At 35.4% G+C, this 20,385-nt stretch overlaps 1 protein-coding gene across 5 annotated transcripts in view; it reads right to left on the bottom strand.

Annotated features, from left to right (window-relative positions):
* The window catches only part of LOC139964927 (uncharacterized), a 168,189-nt gene that overhangs the window by 125,442 nt on the left and 22,362 nt on the right, over positions 1-20,385 (bottom strand). For 3 of the 5 annotated variants that reach the window (XM_071967006.1, XM_071967008.1, XM_071967007.1), the window contains exon 2: positions 15,993-16,217. In XM_071967006.1, the coding sequence (XP_071823107.1) occupies positions 15,993-16,188 (196 nt within the window). In that variant the 5' untranslated portion in view covers positions 16,189-16,217. Of the gene's footprint in view, positions 1-7,128; positions 8,219-15,992; positions 16,218-20,385 lie in introns of those variants that run through there. The other 2 variants (XM_071967009.1, XM_071967010.1) reach the window with 2 other exon arrangements.

Below are 20,385 nucleotides of genomic sequence, written 5' to 3'. Positions count from 1 at the left end.
TAGTTGCTGCATCAGCAGAGACGCAATCCCCCGAGGACATTATCATTAAAAAAGTTATATAAAATAAAACCTGTCATTCAAAAGCAAAGAAAATATCAATTCAAGAATAAATCATTCTAGAATGGGAATAACTTCTTTGTTGTCCAAATTATTTTCTTTTCATTTCTCTTTCATTCTTTTTTAATAAACATATCAATTCACAGTGGATCATGGCTCCTGAAATGTCAAGTTATTCTGAATTTTTGAAAGAAATGCATGCTTTTCTTCTTTGGCACCTTTGCAATTATTTCCATATTTGATGCAACAAGTAACTACTGCACTCTAAAGCATACAGTCATAATTTGAAGATCTACGGCTGGATTTCATGTAAAAACTACAAGAAAACTAAGCATTATATCATCCAACAAACTCAGTTGTGTTTGATATCTGTTTATGGGCAGACAGCAGCAAACTTGATGTTATTATCTACAAAACTTATTTATTTTACATTCATGATAAAAAAAATATTTCAAAATGTCAACGAGTGTGTTGAACTTCTTGACATGGGATGACTGAAAGGTAGTTGAAGAAACAGAAAGGTTGATTTAGATTTTGTAAGAAGTTTATCGTGCACCCTACTTGACTAATATGGCACACTTGATCTTTAAGTATGATGCAGTTTCCAGTAGGTTATATTCATAGATGCTATGCCTAGTTACAATTATTTGCAATTACACATAGGCTGAGTTATCCCCTATAGTTTGTGCAATAGGATAGAGTTATAACTCCATCAGTATGTACAAAACATGAGAAAGAATCACCTGCCATCAATACCATTAGGGCATTCGACGACATTGTACACAACTACTTCACTTTAACTGTCTTTCTCTCTCTTACTGAAGCATTCTTCAAAACAAAATTGCAAGGGAAAAAAATCAAAATCAAAAATCAAAACCTGCCCTCTTTGAGCTGTTACAGAAAAAATATGGACAAACAAAGTGACAAGCCATTACTGAAAATCATTTCTAGTAAAAACTATTTAACATACATCTAACCCTTATCAAGTATTCACTTGACACCAATCCAATTTAAGTAAAGAGTCTTTGAGGCCAAAAATGAATACTTAATAATATTCACTTTGATACATTTGCATATAATCAGCCGAGGGAAAAAAATCACACTTTCCACTATCATGCATTCACTGTCGAGCGCGAGAAATTTATTCAACGAAGTCTTTTCACACTCAAGTATGAGGCCTTCGCATTCCTTAACACTATTAAATTGCTTAACACAATTACCTAATCGTAGTGGTCTTAACATTTCAAAATTTCAATCACAAATTAGGTTGAGGTAAAGTTACAAATAAATGCCTGTTTAGAAAGAAGTTGAACAAAGTTGATTGAAGTTGACCTACAAATAGAAGGCCAACCCATAAATGGTTTGCAATTGACCTTGAGGTAAAACTTATTTAAATTATTTATACATATCAAATAACCACCAAACCTGTTCCCAGAGTGACTCCTCTTCCAAATGCTTCTGCCATAATCCTCGCCCCATCCGATCATCTCGCCTTCTCCGATCCACAAGCCAATGTATATACAAGAGACAAAATTTGGAGTATTAAATTCTATTTCTTATTTCTCTTGAAAATGTATCCTTCTCTTTTTGAATGGGGGCCTCTTCGGATGCAGAAGATGAAGAAGTAGAGAGACGTTAACAATTTTGTCCTCGATAACCCCTCGGCTGCCCCTCAGATTTCAACGTTCATGTTTCCTACTTTGGGAGTATTCAACTCCCAGTCAATCCTAGAGCGATGCTAACACTCAGCCAACGACTAAGTGGTATTATACATACAAATCTTTTGAAAGTATGCATACATGAGATAACCGTAGGTGATATAATGTTGATGATGATGTTTGGTACCCCCGCTTTGAGATAATGTTCTAGTCTTCTGTGTTTTGCGATCAAGTAACACTTTGCAAGAACGTGCTCAGATTATTTTATGAAAATAAACGAGCCCTAAGGGGGTAATAACAGAAACTAACAACAAACTTGTCAGGGGATGTAAAGGAAGTTGGGGAATTTTAAAAACGGTAGCCATCTTTGTGATTCCAGCTTTTCCTCTCGAACCCTTTTTTTTCTCCCTTCAACAATGACAGGAGCTTTTGCGGCCTCACAACTGGGATGAAATTTCAGACTAACATTAAATGGCGACAAGAGAGATTTCATACTGCACTGACATTATTTTTGAATATCCACCACGGATCTAGTACCGACGACTTTTGCAATTGTGCGAGCCACTGTTTTCGAGATACTGTCCACGTGCAGTACTTAAATTTGTATGTACACGGTATATATTACGTCAATTTTATTGACCGTATTAAACAGTGACAGTGAAAGTGGAACTTTCTTCTTCTTTTTTCCCCTCTGTTTTAAGGGGGGAGGGGGTTGTTTGTTTGGATCATATTTTTGGGAGAGGGGGCATTGCAAAATTAAATTTAGGTCACAATGATGTTGCTTGTGATATATGGATAGATAAATTGAAATAAGTTGAAACATATGGCTTTTCTTTTGACATTTTCATGGCACCATAAAGCCTTGGTATTCAAACTGCTTGGTGACACTAATTTAAACTCTAATCATATTGGCAACCCTCCAGTTGCAGATATTGTGGCCTGGGGAAGGGGTCTACAAGGAGGACCTATCTCAACCCCTTTCTCACGGCCAAACAAAATCTAAGAAGTAACATTATGTGACGTTGAAAAAAAATTTGATAAAACTATTTACATAACTACAGTAGTAGCCTATCACAATAACTTGCACAGTGCTTCTGAGGCTCTGCTGAGAATGAGTTATAACACGTGGAAACGACCTACTAAATCATTCCAAAAATTGCATTTATCTTTTAAAAAGCTGCAAAGAGTGTCATGGAAGCAGTTTGTTAGAACATCAATGAATGATGAAAAGATTGTATTTTTAGAATCAACTTTGCGTAAACATCGCAATTTGTTGCCGGTTGGTATACGAAATATTTCAAACATGAAGCACTTATTAATTTTGGCTTGGCTTAGTTGTTAGTATAGCTGGCTAATGGTAGGATATAATTTTTTTAAATTGATGAAAATGTTTTCCTTTGGTTCTGGTAAACACAAGGGCGTAAAAGTTCTTAGCCAGGATACGCTAATGTCATTTCTACATGAAATCAGTTTGATTCATGGCACGATTTCATCCTTTTATTGTTTTTGCTAAGAAATTTGTGGCTCCATTTGACTACAGTTTGTATAAGACTTGCTGCCTAAGTGTTGAACATAGTTGGTCAAACAGAGTAACAAGAAGGGCAGGCTTGTGTTTATCTTCTATTTTTTAACTTGGTGGGGAATATGATCATTCATTTAAAAGGAGGTTAGGACTGGTGTTATATAGAATACGCACATTTTTAATTATAGTACTGTACTTTACTGACGGGATTCCGCAAATGATAGTTACACGAGTTGTTACTGTTTGTGAGTTGTGCAAAGGATAGTAACTTTCAATATTGCCAATTATAATTTTGATACTGTATGTATTAATGCTTGATTAAATGTACGATTTGACATTCTGGCTGTTTCAAAATATCGGTATCACTAAAGTTATTGGGCTGATATCAGGATTTGAATATCGGATATCGGCACAATTCCGATATTGGTGATATTGGCATAACACTAATGGTAAGCTCTGCCCACTCATTAATATTCATGAGATGGAACTAAACCCAATAAGGCACATCTTCTCATCACAAGGCATCTAGCTATCTACCAAGTATTACATTGATTCCACTTGTGTTTGTTGAGATATTGTGCTTACAAGTGGTTTTTGGCAATTTCCCATTAAGTCCCATTCACTGATGAATAATAACAAAGTAAACAGGTTTGTTGCAAAGAATATGTACTTACTATGTAGTTACATCACCATACAAAGTATGAACTAAATCAGACATACGGTTCAAGAGATATCAAAACCTTTATGTGAAAGACCTGCCCACTCATTAATATTCATGAGATAGAAACCAGAAGCAATAGGGCACATCTACACATGATGGGACATCTTCAGACCAAGTATGACATTGACTCAAGCTAGCCATCACATCCACACACAAACATGCACACCCATGTTTGTAATACATTCAGACCGAGGACCCCATTGTATTTTCCATTGTTCAAATCCACGTACCCTAACCTTAACAATACCCCATACAATAGAATTCTTCCGAGGACGTGGTGATTCTTTAGAAATCACAACTGAGGACCTGGAATTCTTTTGTTCAAGTCCTCGGTCAGATAAGAAAACAAACGCACACATACACACACATACACACGCCAGCACGATCGCAAAGGTTACTGAGCCCTTAGGCACCGTAACCAAAACCAGAATATGCCGTTAAAATCTGACATGACCTTGTTTTTTTTGTCTGTGCGTATATATGTGTGTTTGTGATGGAATTAACATAAACCTATATAACTGTGATCTGAAGCTAGCTAGCAGGGTTCATCGGAAGAGCGGTTCTTCCTTTACTTTTTTTCTGCAGTGTGGAGGTCTGCCATGACCCTTCTGAGGGAGCCTGGAAGAAATAGAACACCGTGGGAGGCAAAATAAATTCAATTATACAATGTGATCCTATAGGAAAGTACCCAGATATGTTCACATCCATGACATCTCAAGACATAACTCACAGGAATGAAGGTGCGAATGGAAACAAAACTTACCAAGAGGGTGCAAATAGCACTTCCTATGAAATATGCTGCAGTGACAGCATGAGTGATGTAGGCCACCAGTGAAGTTTGCTAAACATGTTGCTGTTTTTACCTCTTTTTGAACAGTGAGTGTCTAAGGATTTTCAGAAAGGTCCCTCCATGACTTTCTTATCAAGGTGTGAAAAGGTCAATAGCGACTTTGTGCTTTGTTTTCTTTAAGCTTAATACTTTCTTTCTTTTTTCCCCACTCTCTCTTCCCTTCACATTAAACCAACCTATGTTTGAACTACTGAAGTCTTGAGTGGGTTGAATACTAGGGATAAATCTTTACACTCACAGTCTCAGACAACTACAAATCTACAAACATTTGATGTAACATTATTACAGTACTCATATGACAATTCCTAAATGACACTAAAATGGAATTTAAAATGTGTACGGATAGGTTTGTTCTCATCAAAAAGGAGGTACACAGTTATCATTAGTCACATTGGCCACGGCATTAGTTTCAAACTCATAAATTAAACGATCTTCGTGCAATATATTTTCAAAAGACATCAACACTGGAGTTGATGAATCTTTCTTGTAGTTTACAACAAAAGAACATCGTGCAACATTGACTTCCATGTCCATGCAGAAATTGCTCATTAGTCAATTTCCTTTTACTTTCCAATTCTGAACTAGACCTAGATATGGAAGTACTATGACATTCAGTGAAAGGGGAGACAAAACCCATCTAAGGCTTACTGAATATGACAGAGACCTTTGTGAAGAACAACAGCTACTCCCATATAGCTTGTTTTGTTTAGGAGATTTCATCGTTTAATACCAGTTGTGGTCTCACAGCTGTCATTTTGAAAATCTATGATTTCACGGAGCCACTGGGATCTGAAGTTACCATTTATTTGTCTTTTCTTTCTCGTTTTTCATATAATTTCAAGAAGAATGTGAACAGTGCTGACACTAAAACCAATGCCATCATAAGGTCATGTTAGAGGTTCAATATTTAAATTCAGCATTTGCAAAACATATCTCCATGATTTCACTAAATTTTACCTTTGACCTCTGACCTTTGGTTCTTGGGGGGGGGGGGAGTCTGCGAGACACAAGGGTAAACCCTGTGGTACCTTCCCACCAAGTTGAAGAAAATCAGCCGAGGCGTTTGGGAGATGTTTTTGACACAAAACTGCACAGACACATGTCTTGACCCCCTCAGTCACAGACTTCTGGTCACCCTGCGGTACCCCACCAAGGGTGATCTCCAGGAGTAACTACTCAGGAAAATTCACCATTACCATGGCAACTGTTGCTCTGGCAACTGCCATATCTTTATATGACCCAACTCGCATATTAACTACATTATCTCAACCTCCCTATAGAATCGATGTATTTATGTATGTATTTAGATCCTCCTGCAAGCAGGAACTTGCAAAGAAGCCATCATTGGCTTATCAAAGCCGCAAAGTGACCGAAGTCAGTCTCTTAGGTTTATATTTAACGTCCATGATTATGTATTGTCAATTGTCAACAAATCTGTAACTGGACGAGATACATTAATCTTGGAGTGACTCGAACTCTGGACCTTATGATTGAAAGGCACCGGGCATTAACCACTGAGCTAACACTCCTTAGCGATGAGTCTATATGATATTTCTTAGCGCAGTTGTTCATTACCCCTTTTTCATATTCCCCAATTATGAAGGTGGTGGGTTTTTGGTTTCCTTTAAGATATTACATGCATAGCAAGATTTCTATGCTGGTACACATTCCAAGAACTGACTTAAATAAAACAATGGGAACAAAGTTACAGGTTGCAGAGGATATTGTAAACATGCAGACTTGTCTGATATTTTCTTATATTTTTAAAGAGGGTTTATCATTGGCATTGTTGTTGGAAACGTCTGTACTTACAGTTCTGTTGTTTCAGAGTACTGTACTATAGCTAATATCTGGACACAGAGAGGTAAAGTAAACCCTCAAAGTTTACCTCCAAAATGTACCACAAACTCCCCAGAGGAAAGCCTGTAATTTCTCACAGTAATTGTTTAGACTTTGCTGTTGATATATATACTCTTTTGGACAGTGCAAGTTAAGAATAAAATAATAAATACCATTTCAGAACACAAAAATATCAACAGCAGTTTTTAGACAAAAAAAAATCGTTCATGAAAAATTCAGGATAAAAACAACACCTCTCAATCTTTGTTATTTTTTTTTTTTTTTATTGTTTATTGGTTGGAAAGTAACATGCCTGGGACACCCTAAACTTACCTATAGATGGAATGACTTATTAGAGTGAAAAAAAACTACTATCAGAGTGGAAAAGTGACTATCAGAGGGGGGAAATGACTATAATAGAGGGGGAAACGACTATCATTTAAGGAAAACTGACTATCAAAGAAAAGATGCAAAGACTTACTTGTTTTAAATAATAAATGATGCATTATTTGGATTCCAGAGACCTCCACACTCCACATCTTCTGATACACCTCACAAATAATATTTAACAATATTTCCTGACAAATTAAATTCCATGTTTGCTAGTAATCTGTAATTGTTTGAATGTCAAAGTTTGCTTTGAAAAAGTTGCTGACTAACAGTCCTAACCAAACAGGTTCGTAATTAACAATACGACCCTTCTCAAATAAGAGAACAACGAAAAGTATGTGTACAAATAACGCACAAATCATCTTCTTTTGCTGGCGGTTTGGAATATGGTAAAACTGCCAGGGAATTTAGTGTTTGCTAATTACATTGAAATGAATAGATTCTTCAATACAACCAGCAATATTATAATCATGCATTTCAAGTGGAAATGTCTGGTTCAGACATCGTTTTTCCAAACCATATGTCTATCTCTCTTTTTCAAGGGTTGTTAAATAGTACTATTGCCTACATAATTGCTAGGAAGTCAAATAACTTTCACTTATCTTCAAACATGACCATTTTACATTCATCCTTTTTTGCTTCATTACTCAGCAATATACTGGCAGTCTCTAATATTCATTTGGACTTTTTTGAGGGTCACACCAGTGCAGGCTTCATTTGCCCACTACTACATTATAGTAACTCTCCCTTTCGGCAGTTATTTCCTTAATTTCCATTGTCACATTTCATCTGTAAACCTTGATACCCAATATGTGAGACTTATAAATAGCAGTAGCATGACACTATAGTCAATACAGGTCCCCACCATTAAGAACAAAGGAAACACATCACCAATAACAACCATCATATTTTTTATTTATTTTATTTTTTATTTATTTTAAGGCCCTGACAGCATCCTAATGAACATCAACTGAAACCTATATAAGGTCAGTAGAGTAATTCAAGCGAAGGTCTGGTCAACTTTTTTGAAATGACCTAGTTCTAAAAAAAAAAAAATGGTAAATATGGCAGTACCAGCTTCCTGCCAAGTACTTCCAACTTGGAGTCTTAGCTCAATTGTCCTCGATAAATAACACCGTAACAGGGTCATAGGAACTTTGCAATAACTGGTTGATCAGCTACTGGCGGCCGACGGCCTCAAACAAATTACTGATGATATCTGATGGATATATACTGTACCTACAAACACAGACAAACTTCTTTTGTCTGGGATCTGAAATTCTCATGGAAAGAAGAATTGATCTATTTATAAATATGTGAAATGATAACTGAATATTAACAATGATAACTACTACGTATAACTATAATAACACATAATTATCCATTATGGTATTTTGCTTCATCATTCAAGTCTGATTCCTGCCTGTGTACTTTGAATGAAATCGTTCCATCGTACAGTTACCATTTCAGCCTAGAAACTACTAAACTAAATATGACCTTTTAAACACTATCAATTTATAGGAACAAAATAATAAGATTTCTGAGAAGGATATTTATAAGCTTCTCAAACCATAATATCAAAACTTGAAAAGCAACAAATAATACATTTACATAAAGTATTGTGGGACATAAATCCACTACAACTGCTACTGTATATGTGACTCCTACAAATCCACTACGAAAACGCATGAGTAAACACTTTGGATGGTAGAATGAGAAGGGAGGGCATTGACCGGATAGGACCGGTCACTGAGGGTGCACAGTGTTAAAAGATTACCAGGGCATACTAGACACGGTAGAATGCGGTGCTAATGTTGTGGGGAGACAGGTAAGCGGGAACAAAGTAAATAATACATTAACATAAAGTATTGTGGGACATAAAACTTTCTGTCTGGACTAATATGGTTAAAAAGTTACTAATAAGTAACAGCTACATCATATCTGAACAAATATATCTGTAGTCAGCTTGACGGGTTGGTTACCCAATGACATGTGAATATCACATAGTTTGGTAAGACTATATCAAAGTTACAAACTAATGCAAAAGCAGCTTTGTGTATTGTACGCAACTTTCAACAGGCATATGAGCTGCTAAATGATATTACTTTCAGATGGCGAGAAAAAAAATCAGCGAGACAATCACATCCTCAACAATAGGACTTGTTGTTAAGGTAACAGAAAAACAACAGAAAATAATATATAATTTTATCAACTAAATATGTGACTATTTCTGTATTTTCTATCATATTTGGAAACAATATAGATGTGAATTAAGTAGACCTCTGAAAATAGCAATTAACAAGATATAATATCACCATCTAAGAAACACTTGTACAAGTTTTATACTTTACTTTTCAACTCATTTAAATTACTACTGGAAAGGATGACTTTAGGCTAAATTTTAATCTTGACACGAGTGCTAATAATATTCCAGAAGCTATTTCAATATTCAAGATATTCACCACCTCTGGAATGATCCTTTAAGGCTAAACTGTTGATGAGGTAATAATAATCCTTTGTTTAACTCAAATTGTAATAACTTGCTCTTTTTTCTAACCTTGGATGATATTCATTACTATTTGTCCTAGACAAATTTGTAAACACATAAACATGTAATTTGAGAGAGCAATAAGTTCTCATGTTTCTCCATCAAGTTTTGCATTGTATCTGCGGAAGGACTATATTAGGTCCGGCCAATTTAAATGATGGACCTCCAGTGTTGTAACAGAGTCATTTCTCTAAAAATTTAAGTGGAATAGATTTGCAGCCTGGACTGACAGAAGTGGCATTTAAAGGTCCACGCCTCCACGGCATATCAAATTTAATTCAGTGTGTAAAGTCATCATTTAACTTATTCACGCTATATTACATTCTTCCGCTCATATAAATCTGGGACACAGAGAACTGTGAAAGTACAGGCTTTCAGTTTTACTTTCATGCACTTTTACTGACATTTTATAGAAAAAGCCTGATGTGAAAATAGGAAAAACTTGCTAAAGTGTGACAAATCGTAGCTTCTAAAAGTCTGTTTTAGGTGTTCCCTATCAGAAATCCATACTGCAGGAACCATTTCCCAAACTTTATCAGTTGCTCCAAAATTCAAGATTTATCATTTATGGATAATTCTGACTGAAGTTTACATGCATCGGAGAGAGCACTTGCATACTTTACGTGTCCCATAAATGCGGGCCAATACAGTGCGAACATAGTTCAAACCAAATTAATGTAAATACGAGCATGATGAAAAGTGTATCTAAACTTTAAACTAAACTAGTACATTCAATTCTTGATATTTGCACATAGTTTTGAATACCAATAATCCAGTAGGTCTGGTATTGCTTATTATAAAACTTAAGGATGCTTTTACACTACATCCTAATCAGATCAACTATTATTATAATTACCTCAGGACTGGTGTATAATAATCAACCGATTCTAGGGTACTTAACACTCTGATCATACTACGTTTTCATTTTTTTATTTTTTGGAAGTGGATGTCACTAATAAAAATTTGTCTCCTGGGATATATATATCATAGATCTATGATAATAATAAACAGCATTTTCACAACATCCAGAACATGTTGTTATGTGAGCGGCATTGTGCAAAATTGTGATTAAATTAATAAACACTGAATGCTATACATAATATCACTGTGGACAGTCTCTATAGATAGATATATCACTTCAGTCTATAGATAGAACAACATCCTTGTCCACTGGGAGCCTTCACTGCTATTAAAGATACTTATCAGATCGTAAGGTACAGATGTCATTTCAGGGGTCAAGGTTATAGCTATAGCTACAGTATAAACACGATTAACATCTCAAAAAACAGATTCCCCACTCTGGATGCTACTGGAAAATCAAGGATCTTATCTTTGAAATATATATCAAAATCAGCCTTTTGTAACGTAAATGCAGACTTTTTGAAACAAGCTATCTATCTGGTTGTGGCACTGTAAGATTTCGAACTGAAAGAGCTCTTCAAAAGATTTGTTGTCACTGTGAGCAGTGTTTAGCTCTCCCTCGCCTAGTGTTTAAATTTAAGTCCCAATGCTTCCAACAGCAGCTTCCAACGCTCACTTTGTCGTTACAGCTTGACAAATTGGTAACAACCGTCTAAGCTTTTGAACTTACCTAAGGACCTATTGAACAATAACAAGAGGAGGCAACAGTACAATGGCAAGCATACTAACCTACATTATAAACATCACAACATGCCCACACTTTAATTGCATTGTGTTACCAACTGTGTTAATTTAGGGCGCTTTAAAAAATGTCTGCATATCAAGTTCAAGTTGTATACTTGCACTTTGTCTATATCAAAGTGGATGAATCCTTGGAAGATTGCCAACTTCTTCCACTTTTGGAACTGCGTTCCGCCTATCGACATACATGTCATATAAAGCATTGGGTAATTACTGTTTGTAGCTCATGACCTTTTTATAACTTTAATTATCTACACATGTTTCCTGACCATATTGCCAATTTTGGGAGTTGCACTCATTGAACTCCCATTTTAAAACCCAAAACAATTAGGCCTAGAAATGGTAGATCCACCACAACAAAAGGTGTGAAAAAAAAAATCAATGTTTTATACTTAAAATGTCCTGTGAGTCAAACAGGAAACTCAACTGCATTTGTAAACTAATCAAACAGTACTACTCATGTATAACAGTTTTACTCTCCACTGATGATGCACTGACTGGAAGTGCAGTTTAATAGCCTAGAGTTAAATTTGTTAGGTCTTCAGTCATTACACTGGGAAAAATAAATGAACAATCTTCTTCCACTCTGAAAATGATCATTTTAATCTATTGTGAAAACAGAGTAGAAGTTGATAATTGAATTAACATTAATTAACAGTAATTACTATATATGTGAACATAGCAACTTAATCATATTTAAGAAGTAGTCTTTTAAGAAGTAGTCTTAGAAAAGTTGCTACTTTTTATGGGTCACATGTTTAAGAAAAACATTTCACATTGTCTGTGTATACATACTTGTGACAGAAATTACTCTTTTTTTATGTTATTGCTGTACATGACACTATGTATCCTGTATAGTTTATAATCACACCCACATCAGCACCTGCAGAAGAAAACATATTTTGGTTTGTTCATGGTTATTCTGATTCTCCAAGGCCTACTAAAATCTTCCTGTGCAAAACCCATCTTTTCCAAAGACAACAAAGATATGCTGCCATCTAAATCTACTTCTATGATCTGTTTCAAATCACAAGCAGAGAGAGCGGGGAAAAAAAAGCACTCAAGTACTAACAGTCAGTCTACTTCTAAATAAACCACCACCCCACTTTCTAATTTCTTTCAGCTAAGCCACAATGATTCCAGCCGAAACTAATTAACCCAACACTGAGCTAAAACTATTCAGAGAACACAAAGCAACTTTAAGTCATATTTTCAAAATTTCTACTAGCTCTGCCATCATTTGAATGATAAGAAAAACCCACTAATTAATCTGTACCAGAGCAATGAAGAATAAGAAACTGTATCCAAACATACAGTACTTAATACAGACATGTGCTAATCCCTATAACATGACAAAGTCTGTTACTACTGCCACTGCACATTATACATTTATATCTATACATATATATATGTACACATACATATATATACCTATAAAAGACAGATTTAAATACATAAAAAAAAAACCTTAACCGTCTGTCCCTCCTCACACAATGCTATTGCAGTTCATGTTAATAAACAAACTAAAATGGCTGCTGCTACTGCCTTGACCCAAATGCAAAAAAGATTTCATTAACCTTGGCAGTATAATTTGAGTAACTGTAGAAGTAGCTATGGTGGCACAGATACAACAACAACAGTACTGTACTGTGCTGACTCTAGATACACAGCCAGCTCGGTCGGGGCAACTAGAGCATGTCCTTTGGCTGTCTTTTCATTTAATACACACAGGAGAAGCTATATACTATGACGAGGACGATCGGCTAACAAGCACTATAATCAAAGCATGTTCATGTTCTTCTAGATACAGTGTAACGAAATGCCCTCGTAAAATAAATACCCACAACAAATTGTGTTCCTTGTGTATTGGGGAACAGTATGCAGGAGATTTACAGAAAGATTGCGCACTGGGGATAACAATATTTTTTCACTAGTGTTTTCCGATCAAATATGCATAAAATTGTGAAAATCTCTGTGAAGATATTTTCATAAATCGAGGTTAATGATAGGACCACGTTTCTTTGTGATCGACCGTAATGAAATCATGTAGAAGGTATTAGATAGACAATGTACGGTAAAAAAAAATTTACATTTCAGAAACTTCTCATGTTGGCACACATGATGAATCCCACCCAGGTTGAAAGGCATTGACTGATTGTTTGTTTGTTATTTCTTCTTCTTCTTCTTTTTGAGATGTAACCGAACCATAGCAATGGACTTACAATTGGAGTGAAATAGGTACAATTTACAAAGCTAGGTTTAAACCTGAGCACACAAAACAACAAAAAGCAAGTGCAAAAAATAAACTATGAACAAAGTTGCTTTCAAGTGAGGGATAGTAATTAATATCAGGTTTACCCACACGGGTGCACTGCATCAAAAAATTTGAATCCTGAAACCTGGGCGAAAGACTTTTTCTAAATTTACTACTGCACAACCTTTAGAAACAAACAGGGCAATATGCAAGTAGGAGGTTCAAGTTGTACTGTGCACTGATAACAATCATGTCTCTATTTTGATTTGACCACACGTTCCAAAGGTGACAATAAAAACATGACAAACATTTTTCTATGTGACCTCAAATACAATGCAAGCAAATGAATCAATTGTGTTTCTTAATGCATACTACCGTACATAACCAAGCACATACTCTACGTATCCCTTGTAGCTTATTTCATCGTCTCCCCCACCCATTGTCTCCTCCCCCATCCCTCCCCCCAACCAAAACAAAAAATTAAGCTTTTAATCTTCAAAAACCTTGCGAGGAGACAAATTAACTCCTATGAGAGCAGTTTGGATACTTCTGAAATCTCAGAAGGGGAAGCAAGCCTAAATTCAATATTTGGAAGGCATTATGTCACACATATTGACAGCCCCTTGGAAATATTTCTTTGGTTACATGAATGTATCCTATGTGTTTCACTGCAACGACAGTGATAGCAAGATAACTTAATTTTGTGTGTCAAGGATAGGAAGATAATGTAGAAGCTTTCACCACACATCCTCACATTACAAAATTTCTGACTGGCCATGACGGGTTGTCAGGGGAGCTGAAACCGGTAGCGGCTTTACGCTTACCAGCCGAGTAAATGTTTTTCTTTTGAATTACAAATTTCACCTGACATTTTCTCAATAGCTCAAGGCCTGCAAATGTCAATTCATGTGACAGCCAAACTTGTGATTGAAATCACAGGCAAATTGTCACTTCACAAAAGTCTGAAATTTGCTACTGTTATATGAAGCAATATCGCCAAATACACGTTCACTTTACAGAACACAAAATTACAGGATGACAGTTTAACTGTGCAAGAGTCGGTGCAAAGAACACGACAGCTTGGCGTTGATACAATGAGCCAAAGAAGAAATTTGATTCACTATGTAAAGTACCGTTGCTTATATATAACCAAACAAGCCACATAATGATCGCTAAGTCATACCGTTTAACTATTAAATTATCAACAACGAACAAGATTCTTAGGTAATAAACAAGAAGATTGCATTTCTATATCCAAGTAGAAATTTTTCACTACATCAACCCAAAGAAATTTTAAATTGCACACAGCTCCCTGTTCTAACTCCCCCCCCCCCTTCCCTCTGACTTTACTGACCTCTCTAACACCTCTCACCCCACTTTCGCCCTGTCACTCTACTCTTTTCTAAATGCCAATCCTTCAATTAATACCTTTTCGAGTTTAACAAAGTTGACAACATCACAGTAAAGCATTCGGCTAGATTATGACTATGGTACAAATCATGCATCTTTGTGAACTGCTATCATGGTTTGAATCAATTGCTCGACCAAAACCATGTTAGTAGAGAACCTGATATGAACAGGGCTTCCCTAAACAGCACTGGTCAGTCCAAAGACAGATTTTACTGCAAGAAGCGAGATATATATTTGTATTCTAGCCAATGAAACTAGAAACAAATAAATAAATGGGTTTTTTTTAGTAAAAACTAGTAAATAAATGAAATCATTCAAATTGCAACCATCCACACAAAAGCCTTTAGAATGACAGGTTGACATGAGGAAATACTATTCAATCAAAACTAAATCTTCAATTGCAATAATTGTAAGTGAAATAGATATGAATCATATTGAGTCTTATTTTCACTTACAGTAAACATAGGATAGCACTGAAGAACAAAAAGACCCTAACGCAGTATTGAAGATGCAGCCCCTGTTTATGTATGCATGACATCATACAAAGGATGGTGTGTTCTGTAGGTTTGTAGTTCCTTTTCTTCCATTTCTAAACACTTTTCACAGGATATAATTGCATTCATGACTTGAGAAAACAATTGAGGGCAAAAGATTAGAAAAGAAAATATCATATTAGACACCCCCAACCAAGGATGCTGTATTTGGTGGGGGGGGTGGGGGGATAAATTGACTGTTTTGGTCTAGTACTTACAGTAACTCACATGAAGATGGAAAAACACTTCAAAACAGCTTTTTGCATTTGAATACCAAAATTGAAAATAGCACTTTGGAAATTTTTTTTTTTAATCTAGGTGACATAAATAGAGTCGGGTAGCATAAACAGTGTACACAATAATAATTAATCAGGTTCAATCGGTGATGACATCTGGACGCTGTTTTGGAGGACTACTTTGACCAATAGTTCCATAATGTTGTTGCAAATTTATGATATAATGCATAAAGCTGCTTAAATTATTACACATTGAAAGGAAACAAACAAGGATGCCCATCTAGGAGCAATTACAAACTATGGGTTGCTTACCTCTGTATCTTCCCTTATTTCCCTTTCCCACGTTGACGATCCCTGAAGGTCTAGCTTCCCCAGGGCTCCTAGTTGTGCTGTTAATCCCTGATACGTTGACAGCATTGGATTGTGCTGCCATCCCTATCGGCGTCTGACCATGTGCGTTCTCCTCCAGTCCGATATTATTTGCAGTAAGCGACTGCCTGCCGTCCATGCCAAGTCGATGCGACCACACTGTCCGGCCTGTCGAGATGCAATTAATAGCTCAGATAAATGTCAAGCTACAAATATATATGGCCTCATTAAAAGAGTCGATCAGTACATGCTGTCGCTGGGTAGGGTGTTGGTATGGTGTAGCAAATGGTATTGTCCAACATGCATAAGACAGGGTATAGGTATGGTGTAATTTGCTTTCACACATTTATAAACAAAAGTGTGTTTGTGTTGTGTAACGAATGGTGTTCTCAACGATGCATACGACACAGTGAAGGTAAGTTTAAACATGTAGTATGTCTTGTATAAAACAGGGCATATGGTATGGTATAAACAAATATTGTCTACCCCATAACAGGGTTTTGGTGTGGTAATAAATAGGCAGCAGGATCTTCTAACCCATTCCTAATTGCGGCTGTACAGTGATCATGATTAGAATGGTCTCTGTGATTGGATGATAGATGTTAGACTTAATTGTTGCAATTATTTAGTCATTCCATGTCTGTAATAATGACATAAAAAAGTGTACATGTGTGAAGAAAAAAGTACACATGACCTGAAAATCATATCAAATTAATGACTATGTAGTAATATGTGCCGATACTAGCAAGTAACAAATATACACAACCTTCAAAACTTTGTGATTAAATACCCCAACCTTTCTTCTGGCAATAAAAATTATTGTTAATTTAACAACATACTAATATTACAGTATCCTACCTATAATATTATAATACAAATAATATATATTATAGAATATAAATTATTAATAACATAATATAATATAAATTAATGTAATATAATTTTTATACTAATAATATAATTATATGATAATAAAATGGCATTAAATAATTTCCCAAATCTTGTTCATTTATTTAACAAAAATACAGATTTGCTATTGATAAAATCACCACACCCTTCTTCACAAGTGGTTTTCTGTGAGCTCACATCTATAATGTAGACACATTTTCAATGATACTTATCATCAGGATATTAATACATTTTTGAATATAATAAAATTGAATATTTTTCATAATTTTATTTCTTTCAATAAAACACTAACCTGGTCTAAAAGAACTACCACATCAAATGCCAAAGCTTTGAGATTTTTACACCTCCCGTTTTAAATGTTTAATATATATGTTAGAAACTATTTGCCATTCCCTTTATTCAAGTACAGGAAGTTTTACCAATAGCAATAGGTTAAACTTTTCTTCTTGATCATTTATGAAGAAATATGTTTGTAAATTACGACATCTTTTTCAAAAGTGGGTTTTGAATTTACTTATAAGATACTATAATGTAGGCACTTTTATTATTGATACTAATCACCCCACAGAAAAAGTAATTAGTTTCATCTGTTCAATGAAACATTTGCCTAGTCAAGAAACCAAATAAGTTTCTATATACCGGCCTATACCAAACATTTGCAAAAGCAGCTTTCAGATTCTTACTCCTCCCTCCCATTTAAAACTTTGAATCGTAGAAACTATTTTGCCAATTTCGTTTCCAATTAAGGTACAGGAAATTGGCATCAATATGGCAAAGATAACATGACAAATATTGCATATATAGTTTTAACAACTATGACCTCTACGGACTGGTATCTCAAAGTCCTTGTCTCCAGAATGTCACTGTACATTGTGCTACGATCAATGTTTAAAAAAACATGAGAAATAGTACTCCTCAAAACAATACGTTTCCTATCAAAATGATGCACAGTTAACAGATTTTATCCGGGTGTTCAGGATGGAACATTGTCCACTTTATTATATCTGGAATTATAGGCCACAGATTGGGTCACACCACTAGTAGTAGTAGCCTTTACTACTGATACGATGCAGTCTAAATTTATCTTGATTAATTGGACAGGAAGAGAGGTCATCATTATACCATGCCCACTGACCTCTCTTCTTCATAACCAGTTTCCTTTGGTCTACTTCCTATAGATTTTATGACCGAGTTTCATCAATAATCATCACCATACACACACACACACACCTACACATGTGATGTTAATACCATTGCAGGTTCCCATGTCATCGCCATGGTTTCCAAACCATGGATAAACGACCTTTTTCATAAGTATCAATACTTTGGCACATCTGTGCACTGTGCAGATCTCTGGTGTTCCCCAAGTTTGGTATTCTCCTATGGTGGTGTGTTTTGTGAAAGCAATAATATCCCTTTATATCCCTTACATTCCTAACATTGGTTTTACCACCAGAAGAGAGAGACACCCATATAAGATTTTTCTAGCATTCAAACAAATCTGTCAGGGATGCAATCCTGATGGTACTAAGGTGTCCCCCCCCCCACCCACCCCCCCTCCATCATAAACAGCCTATTAATCTTTACCTACAGGATACACAAAATATCAAGTAAGAGAGATTCCAAAGATCACAGAGTTTATTAACATTGATGCACCTGTTCTCAGGTTGTCTGGGTTTGTGGTAACCCTTTGTCCAGACATTTCTTATCATGAGGACATGGCTCATCTCAGGACTGACAGTTGGAAATCCAGCCTCAACCGATATTAAGTGGATGTTACTTCAACCACCACATGTGGTTACCAGCAGCAGCAGAAATTTCAAGTCATCCCCCCCCTGCCCCCCTCAATCCCCTGGGAGGATGACTATAAATGCAGTGAAACAATTAAAAGAACGTCTTTCACCCATTCTCATGAAAGTTGTCCTTAAAAATTTGCCAAAATAGCTCGATCCATCTATGCCACAATACGTGAGTGGCAGAATCAAAGGACCAATTTCCAGTTTGTTTTACCACTCAAAACTTAAATCCTCACCCTTTCATTCACCGATTTACAAAAAATCATAAAGGCGATCATACTACTAGGATTCAAAACTGACATCGCTATGTAACCCTTTCTTATGGCCTACCAATATCATCTTTAGAATTTTTAACTCTTATTTAGGGTGGGGGTTAAATGCTGTACTTTTCCTTGGTTGGGGAATACTGCATTCTATATAAAATGTTACTTTTCATGTTGTGTATAAATGAAACAGGTGTGATGTACCTCACACTTCATAAGCAAATTTCAATAAAACTGAATAAATTTGTTCCTTTCTTAACAACAGTGACATACTTGGCATATTTTTCACCTTTGATATCGTTGATAGTATTGATAAATGTGATTCATTTGTTTGAAAGAGGGTTTGCTTTAACAGTTAGGCATTTCGATATGGGTGTAATCTCACAATGACTCTTACCATGTAATATTTACAAATTTATTTGGATGGTACATGACCACCCACATGCAAGATGATCATGTATTTTTATTAAATGCAGAAAGGGTTTATGCGCATCAAAATTTAAGCAATGCACTATCCTTTCCTTTTATACCTTTGAAGTAAATACCTAATTTCATCATTCTAATTGCATTTTTGGTGAATACCAGCAACAAGTGATTTTCAGGAACATTTTAATCTCTTTGGTTCAACATGTTTGTATGCTACCACCAAATATTAGCAAGTTAAACATAAAACTAAATAGAGCTTATCTGGCTAGACATATAATGAATCAGGTTTTGCAGTTCAAATTTGTTCAATCCTTTCCTAAACAAAGTTCCCATACGAAGTGCAGTAGTGTATGTTAGTCTGACTCAGTCAACTTTCATATTAAATTATGAAATAAAGTTTTAACTTAAAATAGACCTATGATTAGGAATTTTTTTTTACATTCCATAATTAACCATATGAAAAAAATTATTTCCTGAGGAATGAAACGCTGAGAATCGAATCAATTTCGTTAACCAATTACTCGTTGTGATTTTGTTTTGTTTTTTTATGGCTAATTCTTAAAGGGTATCTTAAGTTTGATCAAATTCAACCTTATTAATTGATTAATACTCTGTAGTTTTTGGTAATGCTTGCTGACCCAACACCAAAGACTGCTTAACAAACCACCATTTGTGGTCAATACAATGACTAGTTGTTGACAAGCAGTAACAAGATTTCTAAGAATTGATCAAATCTTCAAATCCATGGATTAAGTTGTAATTACAATTAAACTTAGTAGACTCTAAAGTAATCTTAAATGAAAAATATCCCATATAATAATTACCTTTGAATGGATACTGACCACTATGGAGGCTCCAATGTAATTAGTTCCTATATATTTGATACTCATTATAATATATGGCAGTCAATCAATCAATCAAATTCTAGTTGAAAACTTTGAA

This window comes from Apostichopus japonicus, chromosome 23, assembly GCF_037975245.1.
Source record: "Apostichopus japonicus isolate 1M-3 chromosome 23, ASM3797524v1, whole genome shotgun sequence".
NCBI lineage: Eukaryota > Metazoa > Echinodermata > Holothuroidea > Aspidochirotida > Stichopodidae > Apostichopus > Apostichopus japonicus.
Note: the sequence above shows the minus strand (reverse complement) of the source record. Positions and strands in the feature narration are given on the sequence as shown.